The 13,431-nt window shown below is 44.4% G+C and overlaps 1 protein-coding gene across 1 annotated transcript; it reads left to right on the top strand.

Annotated features, from left to right (window-relative positions):
- Nucleotides 1-341: 341 nt before the first annotated feature.
- Nucleotides 342-12,945, top strand: lrrc38a (leucine rich repeat containing 38a). Its single transcript, XM_080533601.1, has 2 exons — nucleotides 342-1,202; nucleotides 12,672-12,945. Exons 1-2 carry the CDS (start codon nucleotides 572-574, stop codon nucleotides 12,917-12,919), a joined length of 879 nt encoding a protein of 292 aa, XP_080389727.1. The 5' UTR covers nucleotides 342-571; the 3' UTR covers nucleotides 12,920-12,945.
- The last annotated feature ends 486 nt before the right edge of the window (nucleotides 12,946-13,431 follow it).

Genomic DNA, 13,431 nt, shown 5'->3' with positions numbered 1-13,431 from the left:
CCTCCGCCCCCTTACTGGCGTCCCCATACCTCTCTTTGCGCTCCCCCCACCCTACCTCACCCCCCCGCCTCTCTCTGTCTCCGGTTCGCTAGTTTCTATTTACCTCTGTGTTAATCCTCTCCCCTCCCTCCCGCTATCTCACTCACTCACTCACTCACTCACTCACTCACTCACTCACTCACTCTCACCCTCTCTCTCTCTCTCTCTCTCCCTCTGTGTTACTCCTCCCCTTATTCCCTCAAAGCCAGCAGGCTGCTATTCTATCTGGACCTCTTGCTACATGATCTCCTGGAAAACGCAGCTCCGTGTGTCTGTCGCCGCTCGATGGCCGGCCCTGTGTAGATTCCACTCCAAGAGGAAGAAAGATGCCAGCCCCAGGACGTTGACTCCCTTTCTTTCTTTCTTTCCTTACCTTCCCCTTCCCCTTCCTTGATCTCCCACCACCTGCTCTGATCCTGACCTCCCTGTGCCCCTCTCCTCCACCACCAACCTTTCCAACCTCACCCTTCTCTTCTCCTCTGCCTAACCCACGCACCCCCCACTCTCCCTTTCACCTCCCACCCCCTTGACAATGTTACCATGCATTAACTGGCTCCAGCCTTTCCTTGCCTTGCTCTCCTCCACCTTGCTCACCACGCGGGGCCACAACTGCCCGTCCAGCTGCCTGTGTCCGGACCACCACACCGTGGACTGCCAAGGCCAAGGTCTCACCCGCCTCCCGGACTCCATCCCTCTGGACGTGCGGCGGCTCCTGCTCTCCGACAACTGGATTCCCAGGATCCCCTCCGACTTCCTGGTTCTCTACAGCGACCTGGTCTACCTGGACCTGCGGAACAATAGCCTGTCCAGGCTGGAGCCCGGCACCCTCAGCACCTCCTCCAGGCTCGTCTTCCTGGACCTGGGCAGCAACAACCTGACGGAGATCCCCTCTGGGACCTTCGGGGAGTCCCGGAGCCTGATCAAACTGCGTCTGGGGAACAACCCTTACCTGACTCTGGTGGGCCTGGACGCCTTCCAGGGCCTGAGCTCCCTGAGGGAGCTGGAGATGGAGAGAAATGGCCTGGCAGGGCTGGACGTGGCGGTGCTGGAGAACCTGCCCTCCCTGAGGCTGCTGCGTCTGGAGGGAAACCCCTGGGTGTGCAACTGTCACTTTGCCAAACTCTTTGTGTGGCTAACAGAGAACCGGCAAAAGCTTCCAACGGGTAAGCTAAGCTGCTTAAAAGCGTGGTATAAAAGCGTGGTATCTGCAATGTTTGGCCATGCTAGGACCTAGAAAACCACTTAATTGTGTTAATCCTAGCATCTGACTGGTCTCGGGTTCAAACTCACCAGCTAAGGTATCATTTATAAAAGTGCACTAAAAGACCAACAAACAAAAAAAGAAACACACGTATGTATTAACGGGTAGTATATCATCAAATATCTTTGCTCTGCCTATGTACTACCAGTATGTCAAACCAGTTCTCTCTCTTTGTTGTCAGCTGTCTACTTATAGACCTAATTTCATCATCCTGCATAAGCGCACATGGCTGAGTCCACTCTAGTGTTGGCATTGGAACAACCACTCTAGGACATCTGACACAGTGTCATGTCTGTCTCGTGGAGAAGGAGGCCAACAGGACGGTGGTTGTCTGGTGTAGAATCTCGACCATATGCCCAGCACATGTGACTGTGTCTGAATGATTAATGAAGCATATGCCTTGATGGAGTGTGTGATTGTGTGAAGGTTGTGAATCAAACAAATGAAGGACCCGTACACACTGCTGGCCAACACGTTATTGAGTAATATTGAGTATGAAATATTATATATTTTAATAGTATATATAAGAGTATAATATATTGACAATGAGCGTTTCTATGGGGCCTCTTGAGCTCGAGTACAGACCATGTGACGCTGCCCTAAATCCTCCATATTGACAGCTCAGCCAGGTCACTGTGCACAGTGGGTGAATATACATTAGATATGACAAATGTGACATATGTAATACATGTAATGCAGTCTCATCATACTACAGAGCAAACACGTCACGTTGCATCTAGCTGATGGTGCTCTTGGTGTGCCAGGTCCTGAGCTGAGACGGTGTGCACAACTCCATGATAATACTTTAACCTTTAACCTCCTCACGGGACCTCTAGGCTTCTTACACAGCGGTCAAGGCCTGTACACAGAGGCAGCATATTCATACTTGTTTTTTAAATGGCCGCTGATATATCTGGATTCTTTGTCAAATAAATAAAGACAGAAACTCTACAAATAATAAAGAAGAAACCATAACATAGAATTTAGAAGGCACACGCCTCTAAACTTCATTGGAATTGAGTGAAAAACACTCCATATCGTTATTTCAGCTGAAATTGTATTCCAATACTACTTCCTACTGGACATACGTCTGAAACCTCACTCTTCCCTTGCTACACGAGCAGGATAGCATGTTTATAATATGAAACAAAAAGAAACTCAAGGGTATATGATTTCAACAGGGATAGGAGGGTTCACTATTTTTATACTTATATGAATTTTAGATCAGATCCACCATGTTGGTGGGTGATGTTTTTTTATCTTTATTTTTCCATGTCACCAACGAATAAGTTGAAAATAACGTATTCTTAAAAATAAAGTTAATTGTTTTTCTTGCAAACTCTTGCTTGCAAAAGACAACAGCTATCTCAAACAACAAGATAACTTCAGCTACAGAGAATCATTTTCTTTTCTTTTTGCATTCTGAACTGCCTTGCTGCGTTTTACCATAACATAAACCTGGATGCTAAAGCTGTCCCTGTGTGTGTGCACTATTAGCTCAAAGGGAGGGAAGTAAAAGGGGCAATCTGGAATTCAAACAATAAAAAAGTCTCCCTGTCACTTTTTAAACACCTGAGGGATAGGGCTGGAGTTATGTAACCACTCTCAGGGTCATTAGATGGAGCTATGGATACAAGGACTGACCTCCCATCAGATCAAAGTGATAGTTTTAACCATGTTTTGAAGCTAAAAATGTTTACAAACAATGGAGTAAAACAAACATATATTTTGGGTTCTGATAGGGTAAGACAGTTAAACTAAGAAGATGAGGCATTCATAAGTTATATTCTTTAAGAAACAATGGCTATATATCATTCGTTTTAAAGAAAAAAACTGTAAAAATAAATAAATAATAATTTATGCACCAATCCCAGATTGCCCCTTTAAATGTCAACAAATATTCCTGGTTTATTTGATTGAGTTGGTCTGTGTTCCCACACATGGTCCACTGATAATCCCACCCTCAAAAAATTGGAGTGGAGAGAACACTGCACCTTTATATACACACACTCACGGAAAACTACTTAAGCTCTGCTGATCTCAAAATTAATAATTAAATGGAAATCATAATTTTGACTGTGCCGGGCCTTGAAGTAAAGTGTTACCAAGTTGAATTTCTCTATGTGCTGTAAGAATGTCTTGTTGTTGTTGTTGTTGTTGTTGTTGTTGTTGTTGTTGTTGTTGTTATTTCACTCCTCCACAATACATGGCAACAGGTTTTAAGCAGAGCCCTACAGGGCAACACAATACAGGGCAACTGGTTTAGATGAAGCAGAGCCCTAGGCCCAGGGCTTTAGCACTTTAGGAGGAGGGCTCTGGCAGACCATGAATGACAATGACATATTTCTGATACCTAAAACATGTTGTCTAAAATGTGTTGTCAAGGTCCTTAAGAACAAGGTCCTATAAGGTGAATAAAAATATACTAAATCCATGATTCATTAGCAAGGGAATTGTGATTGTTGATTGTGTTAGTAAGGTCTGTTGTTATTTGACATGTGTATTGATGATAGGTCTTTTGATATGCCCATGGGTTTCAGTTTGTGTTGACTGTCACTTACTGTAGGTATCAATAACCCACCTTGAACTTGAACCAAAGTAGAGTCTTGAACTTGAACCAAAATAGAGTCAAAAAGGCCAACATATTTGGTTCATGCTCAGTTCAATTGAGGTGGTTGAGGATATTCTATTGGTGATTTAGGTAAACAGCAGTGAATCATTCAAAGAGGTAACCTGTTTAAACACAATACCCCTGCTCTTTCTAGTGCTGTTGGGTCAAGGATGAACGCCCGGCATCTATAATTAACTTGTACACTTCATTTGATACCGATGACAGCACGGCCCTGACACTGTGTCTAGACTTTCCTCACAGTTAAACATACTCTATACAAATGCTGACACCAACATGCACACAGGAGCTGACCCCATTTACACCTTGCATTAACGCGGCTTCTGTATCTAGGTTGGCGCATGGAAATGAAAAAAAAAAGGCGTATTGTGATCTGCGAATTGTAAAAACACCACCTGAGGAAGTTGGAAGAGTTGGCATCAGAGCCGCACTGCGGACGTCTTAATGCACACAGCAGGACACAGAGGACGTGAACCACATTGTGTTCCACTTCATTCGAATGGCACCATCCACAGCGAGCCACGTGAAGGAAATAAGACATCGAAACCCAAATCCGATCGCGATGCACACGGTAGCCAGGCGTAGGACACAGTTTAATGCTAGGTTAGGTTGCCAGATGCAATCACTTACAGATCATGTACGATACAATCACACGCATGTGACAGTAGTGCAAGATATACAGTAAACGGGTTCTCTGACCACCGGTACCATCGTGTGTGCACACACACATACAGTAGTATTCATTGTTTCAAACTATAAATTGAATAAATGATGTCATGACCGTCCACTGATATCATATGCAGCAATATTGTCAGACATTTTGCAGTGATTGTCTTGACTGTGTGTACGCGACATTAGACCATGGACCCACAGCATCATCCCCGTCACCCAAACCCCTGCAGACTATTGTTCCTCCCTCCATGTTGTGTTCTGGGTCCCTTCCTACCATTTCACGATGGTTGTGGCAGGCAGATAGAGAGAAAGAGAGAAAGAGAGAGAGAGAGAGTGTGTGTGTGTGTGTGTGTGTGTGTGTGTGTGTGTCTTTCTGAGCTTCTCGTGCGACGAGGAAGACCATGTGACTGGAATATCACCGAGCGATGAGGTCACCGAGTCCCTCTGCATGTGGAAAACTCCTTCTGGTCTCACTGGGACTCTCCGCTAAACACACACACACACACGGACGGACGCATCACAGATGCACGTTAACACACACACACACATGCACGGACGTATGCATCACAGACGCACGTAAACACACACACACACACACACACGCACACATCACGCACGCACGTAAACACACACACACGCACGGATGCACGCATCACGCACGCACGCACACACACACACACACACACACACACACACACACACACACACACACACACACACACACACACACATGCACGGACGCACAAGTCACCCACACTTGATAATGATGTCTACTGACTGCTGGCCACAGCAATGCTACAAATGCAGGCAGGGCAAAATAGAAGCTCCCCAGACTGCCTTTACTGTCAAGGAAGATGTTTGCTTTTCAGATTTTATTCACCAAATAGCAAATACTGGTAAAAAAAAACAACAACTAATTGTTTCCTTTATTATTATAGTATGGTAGTTAATGTCAGGTATTGTTCTTTTATTTTATTGTAATAAGACATAGAGTATGTATATGGTATTGTACCTCTTCTTTAAGTACCTCTAGAACAGCCATGATGAGTCAGTAAAGAAAAAAGAAGAACCTGTGAGTAAAGAAAAATGTTACATCTTTCCACTCGATCAAATTTCAGGACCCTCCTTTCATGACTTTTCCTAGATATGTGCGTTCTACCACCCAGTATCTTTACATTTTCAAAATCACATCAGGATAAGCTAATATAAAGCTATTTTGCTGTTTTTATGTGTAGGAAGCAGGCTAATTTACAAGCAGCCAACTAGTGGTCGTTGTGTGTAAATAGCAGCTTGAGCATTGTAAAGAGGGGTTTTTTTAGTAGGTAAAAAAGTCACGGTTGTTCTAGTGTTAATCTCTCTTGTTAAGTGGACAGAAGGGTCCATGTTAAGACTACAGCACAACAAAATACTAATCCTTTAAGTGTTTCTCATGATTTCATCTTTCGTCACAAACAGATGTGCTAATAAGAAGTGAACATTCATTTACTGGTGTTGGCCAGGGGGGATATGTCATTTGGTGTTGGCCAGGGGGGATGTGTCATCTGGTCACACTGGCAGCTTCTTCACACTGGTTGGTTGATTAAAGGGATGTTCCACTTCTTCAAAAAAATTAAATAGTTCCTGGTTTGACTCTGACCTTTGGTGTAGTGATTAATCAGGTAAAGGCCAAACCAAGAAAACATGTTCAAAAGGTAGAACATTAGAGAGGCATACTAGTTTGCTAGGAGTGAATACATCAGAATACTGTACATTCTTAAGTATTGAGTAATCCGGTACAACACATTTAATAAATAATCAAATGTATACTTTTAGAATACTTAAGTTATCATTTTGGCAACTAAAATCCATCTCACAACATTGCTGCTACTCTGCACTGCACAGTAGCTGCTCAGCTGACAAAGAAAAACATGTGTTTTTCAGATCAGCGGTTCAAGCCCCGGCTGGCCACATGTCGAAGTGTCCTTGGGCAAGACACTGAACCCCAAAATTGCTCCCAGTGAGCGGGCCAGTGCCTTGCATGGCAGCTTGCCGCCATTGGTGTGTGAATGTGTGTGTGAATGGGTGAATGGGTGAATGAGAGGCTGTTGTAAAGCGCTTTGGAGCAGCTTTGGAGCAGCAAAAAAGGAGCTATATAAGTGCAGTCCATTTACCATTTATGTGTGTGATGTGCGTCCGCCGGACGGCACCGTGGTGTTTCCACACAGAGAGGTTGACGCTGACAGGATGGCTGCAGGCTGAGAAACGTCAGCTTTCAACCTGTGGTGTGTGCTACCAGCACCATTTACTGTAAGTAAAGTGAAACAAGCCAAACATTGAGTCTTTCGAGAGAGACAAGGCAAACTATATGTGACACGGTCTGGTGAAAAGGTCCAGATGTCGGCAATTCTCAAATCGTGCAAATGACCAAAAAGCTTCCGTTTTTGCATATTACGACTATATCATCATATTACTTGATATAACAAACAACAGTTTGAGGATCACTAAATACTTATAATTTGTGAATTGGATTCTGGGTAAGTGATACATGGCTTGTATGTACATTTTAGGACGTGATCAAAAGCAAGAACTGTGTGATCATCTAATTATGTGTAGTTTTTTTGTAGTAGTAGTGTTTTTAGCATGTTGATGTTCTATTAGCATGTTGTGATGTGCTAAACATGCAGTTAGATGTTCATAGCGATGTTTCTTCTTAGCTGATAGCTATTAGCAACTGTTTTGCGTGTCTTTTGATTCAGAGTTTCTCCGCTATTTAGTTTGAGGTGTACCAACATTCAAATAAGCATATCTTCTTCAACTATTTTCAATGTATTTCAATGTATGACACATCATTTGAAAGCTTACAATCTTGGCAGCATGAAATGTCGCCTGTTGTAACTACAAGCATGTGCTTTCTATGGTACCATCCAGTGACCTAAAGATCTAACCACAATACATTTGGAGTGTCTCAGACTTTGCAACAATAGATGGGGGAGGAGGGTGAATTTTGGCAGCATGAATGTGAGGCTGTCAAAATCTTACTCCCCTGTAAAATGTTCCCTGTTGTAACTACAAGCATGTGCTTTCTAGAGTACCAAGAGGTTGTCAAAATTATTATTAGCAGTGAGTCTGCTGGTTAGTGCGACAATAATTTAATCATCTCCATTAGCAAGTTATTGTGAGTTAGAGTAACGATACACAAATGGCTCCTAACCAGTCCGTTTTAGTGTTGCAGAAATAAAAGTGTTGCAGAAAAAAAAACTCAGCAAACTTTCCAAAGAATCTGGACGGTCTGCTGAGACTTGACAAGACAAATCGCTGGTGACGCCTTGCAGCTGCCGTCGCAGGGCCGTCGCAGGGTAATTCGGACCACTGCAACTCGAGCTGCGTTGCGTTGTGGATCCTAGATCTGAACTGGGCTTAAAAGAAAATTAAGACTGGTGGTCAAGGGCGGAAGATGGAAGATGGAGATGGAAAAAAGAACACAGGACAAAGGTATGTGTATGAATCTGATGAATCTGACAGTCTTTCTTGCAACATAAATGTTGTGTTTTTGAACTAAACAGAACATAGCCACAGTTAAGCTTAACCTGGCAAGCTGCTAGAAAGTAAAGAATGGATTAAATTTGAACTGAAAGAACAAGCTTGATTTCTTGCTATTTGCTTGCTAGCTAACATGAGTAGGTTTGTAAGCATAATTTATAATGTATAAAAGCTAGTTTTGCTTGTTAACTAGCTACCCAGCTAACTAGCTAATGTTTTCTTGCAACATTTCATTTGTGTTTTGATTTATTAATTTAAAACATAACAAATTAAATATCCAAATTGCGCCAAATCGTTTCTAGTTAACTATTTGCTTTCTAGCTATGTTAAATTGTATTTTTGTAGATCATATTTGGACATATTGGACATATTTGGATAAAATTGCATTTGTTGTGTGATTAATATATAGGCCTGGAAGACACATATAACATATCAATGTAATGTTTTCCATTCTATATTTATAAATGAATAAATAATAATCTAATGTATAATCTTTTCAGGGGCGTTGAAATATTTTGGAGCCACCTCCACTGCACCAGGACCATCTATTTGATTTGAATTCTGGTCAATTTCTACCGGTGCACCATTGAGAGCATCCTGACCAACGGTCTATATAATATATCTCTATTGCAGCTGCTCTGTCTCTGACCGGAAGGCCCTGCAACGGGTGGTGAAAACTGCCCAGTACATCACCAATGCCCAGCTCCCTGCCATAGCAGACCTCCAGGAGATGCGTTGTCTGCGGAGGGCGCGAGGCATCATTGAAGACAACTCTCACCTTAGTCACAACTGTTTGCCCTCCTCCCACATGGGAGGCGGTACAGTAGTCTAGGCTCCTCCCACATGGGAGGCTGGACAGTAGTCTAGGCTCCTCCCACATGGGAGGTGGTACAGTAGTCTAGGCTCCCGCACCAGCAGGCTTGCAAACAGCTTCTCCCCTACAGCTGTCAAGCTGCTGAACTCAAGCTTCCGCAGTAGCCTTGCCCTCTAGCCCCCCCAGCCCCCTCCACCTCCCAACAGGAAGAACTTTGCACACCTCACCCAGCCCCCTCCACCTCCCAACAGGAAGAACATTGCACACCTCACCCAGCCCCCTCCGCCCCCCAACATGATGAACATTGCACACCTCACCCAGCCCCCTCCGCCCCCCAACATTTTTTTTTATGATTTATAGTTTTTATTATTTTCAATAAACAGACAATGAACAGACATACATCACAAGTAACAGTTGACGTTGGACAATAAATTAAAAAGACAAATAATAGACACAACAAAACATGAAGGTGATGTACAGCAATATAAATCTACAGCATAACAATCCTACTTATAGCAGTTTACTTTCACGTTTTACATTTGGGATATTGCTATTTATACATAAATGAAAGTAAATAAAAAAATAAAAAAATATTGCTATTTACATTAGCTGGAATTGCCATTATTTCTCAATATATGAGTGATACTGCCCCCATTTCAAGCGGTAATCCTCCACCTTCTCTAGCAGCCTATATGATAATTGTTCTAAGGCTGCCAGCTGCCCAAGAGAAATGTGCCACAGAGACGGTGCTGGTGCTGATGAGGCCTTCCACTCTTTAACCAATAGTTTCCGTCCTAGCATTAACGCAGTCTGGATCCAATTGGCGAGTGGTGGAGTCACCTCACTTAATGCTTTGGGGTCACCCAAAATAAAAAGACTGGGGGTGAACGGAATGTCAAGGCCAACAATTTTTTCCAGAAAACCATGTATGGCTAGCCAAAACTCCTGGGTTTTTGGACATCCCCAAAGCATATGCACTAGAGTACCATTCCTGTCACTACACCTCCGCCCCCCAACATGATGAACATTGCACACCTCACCCAGCCCCCTCCCCCCCCAACATGATGAACATTGCACACCTCACCCAGCCCCTCCCCCCCCAACATGATGAACATTGCACACCTCACCCAGCCCCCTCCCCCCCCAACATGATGAACATTGCACACCTCACCCAGCCCCTCCCCCCCCAACATGATGAACATTGCACACCTCACCCAGCCCCCTCCCCCCCCAACATGATGAACATTGCACACCTCACCCAGCCCCCTCCCCCCCCAACATGATGAACATTGCACACCTCACCCAGCCCCCTCCCCCCCCAACATGATGAACATTGCACACCTCACCCAGCCCCCTCCCCCCCCAACATGATGAACATTGCACACCTCACCCAGCCCCCTCCCCCCCAACATGATGAACATTGCACACCTCACCCAGCCCCCTCCCCCCCAACATGATGAACATTGCACACCTCACCCAGCCCCCTCCCCCCCCAACATGATGAACATTGCACACCTCACCCAGCCCCCTCCCCCCCAACATGATGAACATTGCACACCTCACCCAGCCCCCTCCCCCCCCAACATGATGAACATTGCACACCTCACCCAGCCCCCTCCCCCCCCAACATGATGAACATTGCACACCTCACCCAGCCCCCTCCCCCCCCAACATGATGAACATTGCACACCTCACCCAGCCCCCTCCCCCCCCAACATGATGAACATTGCACACCTCACCCAGCCCCCTCCCCCCCCAACATGATGAACATTGCACACCTCACCCAGCCCCCTCCCCCCCAACATGATGAACATTGCACACCTCACCCAGCCCCCTCCCCCCCCAACATGATGAACATTGCACACCTCACCCAGCCCCCTCCCCCCCCAACATGATGAACATTGCACACCTCACCCAGCCCCCTCCCCCCCCAACATGATGAACATTGCACACCTCACCCAGCCCCCTTCCCCCCCAACATGATGAACATTGCATACACCCCCCAATACCACTCAGGACTTCAACTCAGCTTTTGCCCACTACTGTTTTTGCACATTGTACATATACTGTACATATTGTATTGATAACCATTGCTACTGAATACTGTACATATATCGCCCTTGTCTGTACATAACTCACTGTACATAATATCTGTATATATATATATGTATCTCTAGAGCTTTGCACTATGCACTATTGAACTATCTGGCTAGATGACGAATGCATTTCGTTGTTCAAAATGTTATTTGCCAGTGATGTGATTTGCAGGCCCCTGAGGATATTTCCTATCAAAATAAGTTGAGAAATATTTGTTCAGTGTTCATGCTCCTTTGAACAATAAAAAAGTTGTGTTTTCTTGAATACTCCTCTGTACACATGAAAAAGTATTCTAAAAAAGTAATCTTACACTGAATACATTTTGAGCCATGTCTCTGAATATATTTTCTAAGTATTCTATACAACCCTGACTATTCATTTACCCTATTAGCATGCAGCTATTGTGGTAGTGAGCAACACAGCACTCAGACAGTGTAGTGAATCTCCATGTGTAATGTCAGTTTCAACTGCATGCATTCACTGCAACTTCTATCAGTTAAACTACAGTATGTAATTATTAGCATACCAAGAATATGTCTTGTGCTTCAGTACGGTGGACTTTGCCCTTCACTTATATCTTTTTGACACCACTGAGCTGAGTTGTACTGCATTGGCCTGGTTACGCCTCCACCATAGCTGCTGGAACTGTGCGAAAAAGGTCCTCAGGTGTGATTTAAGTGAGTTATCAAGATGGCATTCTGCTCTGTATGAGACTGGACAGGGTATCCGTGGTGTCTTGAAAAGTATTAAAAGTTGATAAATCAATTTTGGGAAAATCAAGACCCTTAATAAGTATTAAAAAGTCTTATCACGATTGTCTGGTTTGATTGATGGTCTTGAATTTTGTAGGTATTTTTCAGAATTAGACTCTGTCCAAAGAGTTTGAGTCCTAAAAACTTTTAGTAAAAGTTCGTGAATTTATTAGTTTTATTAAAAAACAAAGATGAACCGGAAATTGTGTTGTATGATAGTGGTCTAGTCTATTGCAAACTAAAACTGTTAAGTTAAAGGTGTCACTGATGTAAACGGTGACAGCTCGAAGTGGCGGTGAGGTCTGGAAAAATATTGACACAGTCTTTAAAAAGTGTTAGAAAGGTATTGAAATTAACCTCAAGCTTCCTGTATATACCCTGCTGTAAATGCACCTTTATTTATGCATGAAGTCCAAAAGACCTAATTCTCAAGTCCGATGTCAAAAGACCTCTTTCTCAAGAGAAACGTCAAAAGACCTCTTTGTCAAGGGTTAGATAGATAAGGGTTGATATAATAAATATATATAGGCCTACTAAGTTGAGGCTATAATATGAATGAATGTCATTGTACTTGTCTACCGATACACAGTAGTGCAGACATCACCTCATCTGCATGGGGAGCTTTATAGTCAAGATCATCTCAAGATCAGATCCCAAATGCCCAAAACACTGACCCATACCCCTATATACAGTAGACCATATGGCCCCAAAAAATCCCCCGATCAAATCAGAGTGCAATGTGGGAAAGCACACTCCAAAAACCTTCTCATATTTATACAAGTGCAAAGGGAATAGGGGCTAGGCGAGGGACTGATTCAGCATGGGTGAAGGAATGGCTGGCATGTTGGTCGATGACATCATTAATAGCCTGTTTCTTCCTCCTCCCAGGGATGGAGGGGATGGAGTGTGCGCTCCCCCTGGACGGCCAGCTGGTGTCCCTCAGCCTGCTCTCAGAGGAAAGCTTCAGGGAGTGCCGGGGGGCCCTCAGCCTCACCGACTTCCTCATCGTCATCTTCTCAGGTATCTCCGTCTCTGTGGTGGCCATCATCGCCAGCTTCTTCCTGGCCTCCACCGTCCACTGCTTCCAACGGCTGAGCAAAGGTGGTAAAGCTGACGAGGAAGAAGGGAATGACTGATGGAGGGGGAGGGAGGAAGAGTGTGATAGGGCAACGCTCAGTGTCACTGCATACATTACTCCCCCACCCCCAGGCCTCCTCCTCAGAGGGCCAGGAAGACAGGCATCGATACTGTGAAGGAGAGCAAGGCATGGAAGGGGAGGGAGGATGGGAGAATAGGGGCTAGGAATTGGCAAAATGACACAGCCCAAAAAAAGCTCTTCCCCTGGTCCACCCTGCCCTCTGTGTCGGGACTGGCACACAGCACACCAGGAGAGATGTTATGGCAAGTGTGTTGAACAGTGTTTGTGTTGGATGTGCTTGAGGGAGGCACATGTGTTCTACTCATTGAAGTAAACACTTTGTTCATTAAACACAGTGTTGGGGAGATTCCTCAGTATTCTCAGTTCAACAACGATTTGAGCTAAAAGTAAAAAATAAAAAATAAAAAGTAAGACTACGCCACCCTTTCAGAGAGGTTTGTTACCGTGCTACAAAACCAAGATCTGGGTTTAACTGGTAGGTGTGAAAGG

The sequence above is a fragment of the Nansenia antarctica genome (assembly GCF_963989245.1).
Source record: "Nansenia antarctica genome assembly, chromosome: 6".
In the NCBI taxonomy this organism is placed as follows: domain Eukaryota; kingdom Metazoa; phylum Chordata; class Actinopteri; order Argentiniformes; family Microstomatidae; genus Nansenia; species Nansenia antarctica.
Note: the sequence above shows the minus strand (reverse complement) of the source record. Positions and strands in the feature narration are given on the sequence as shown.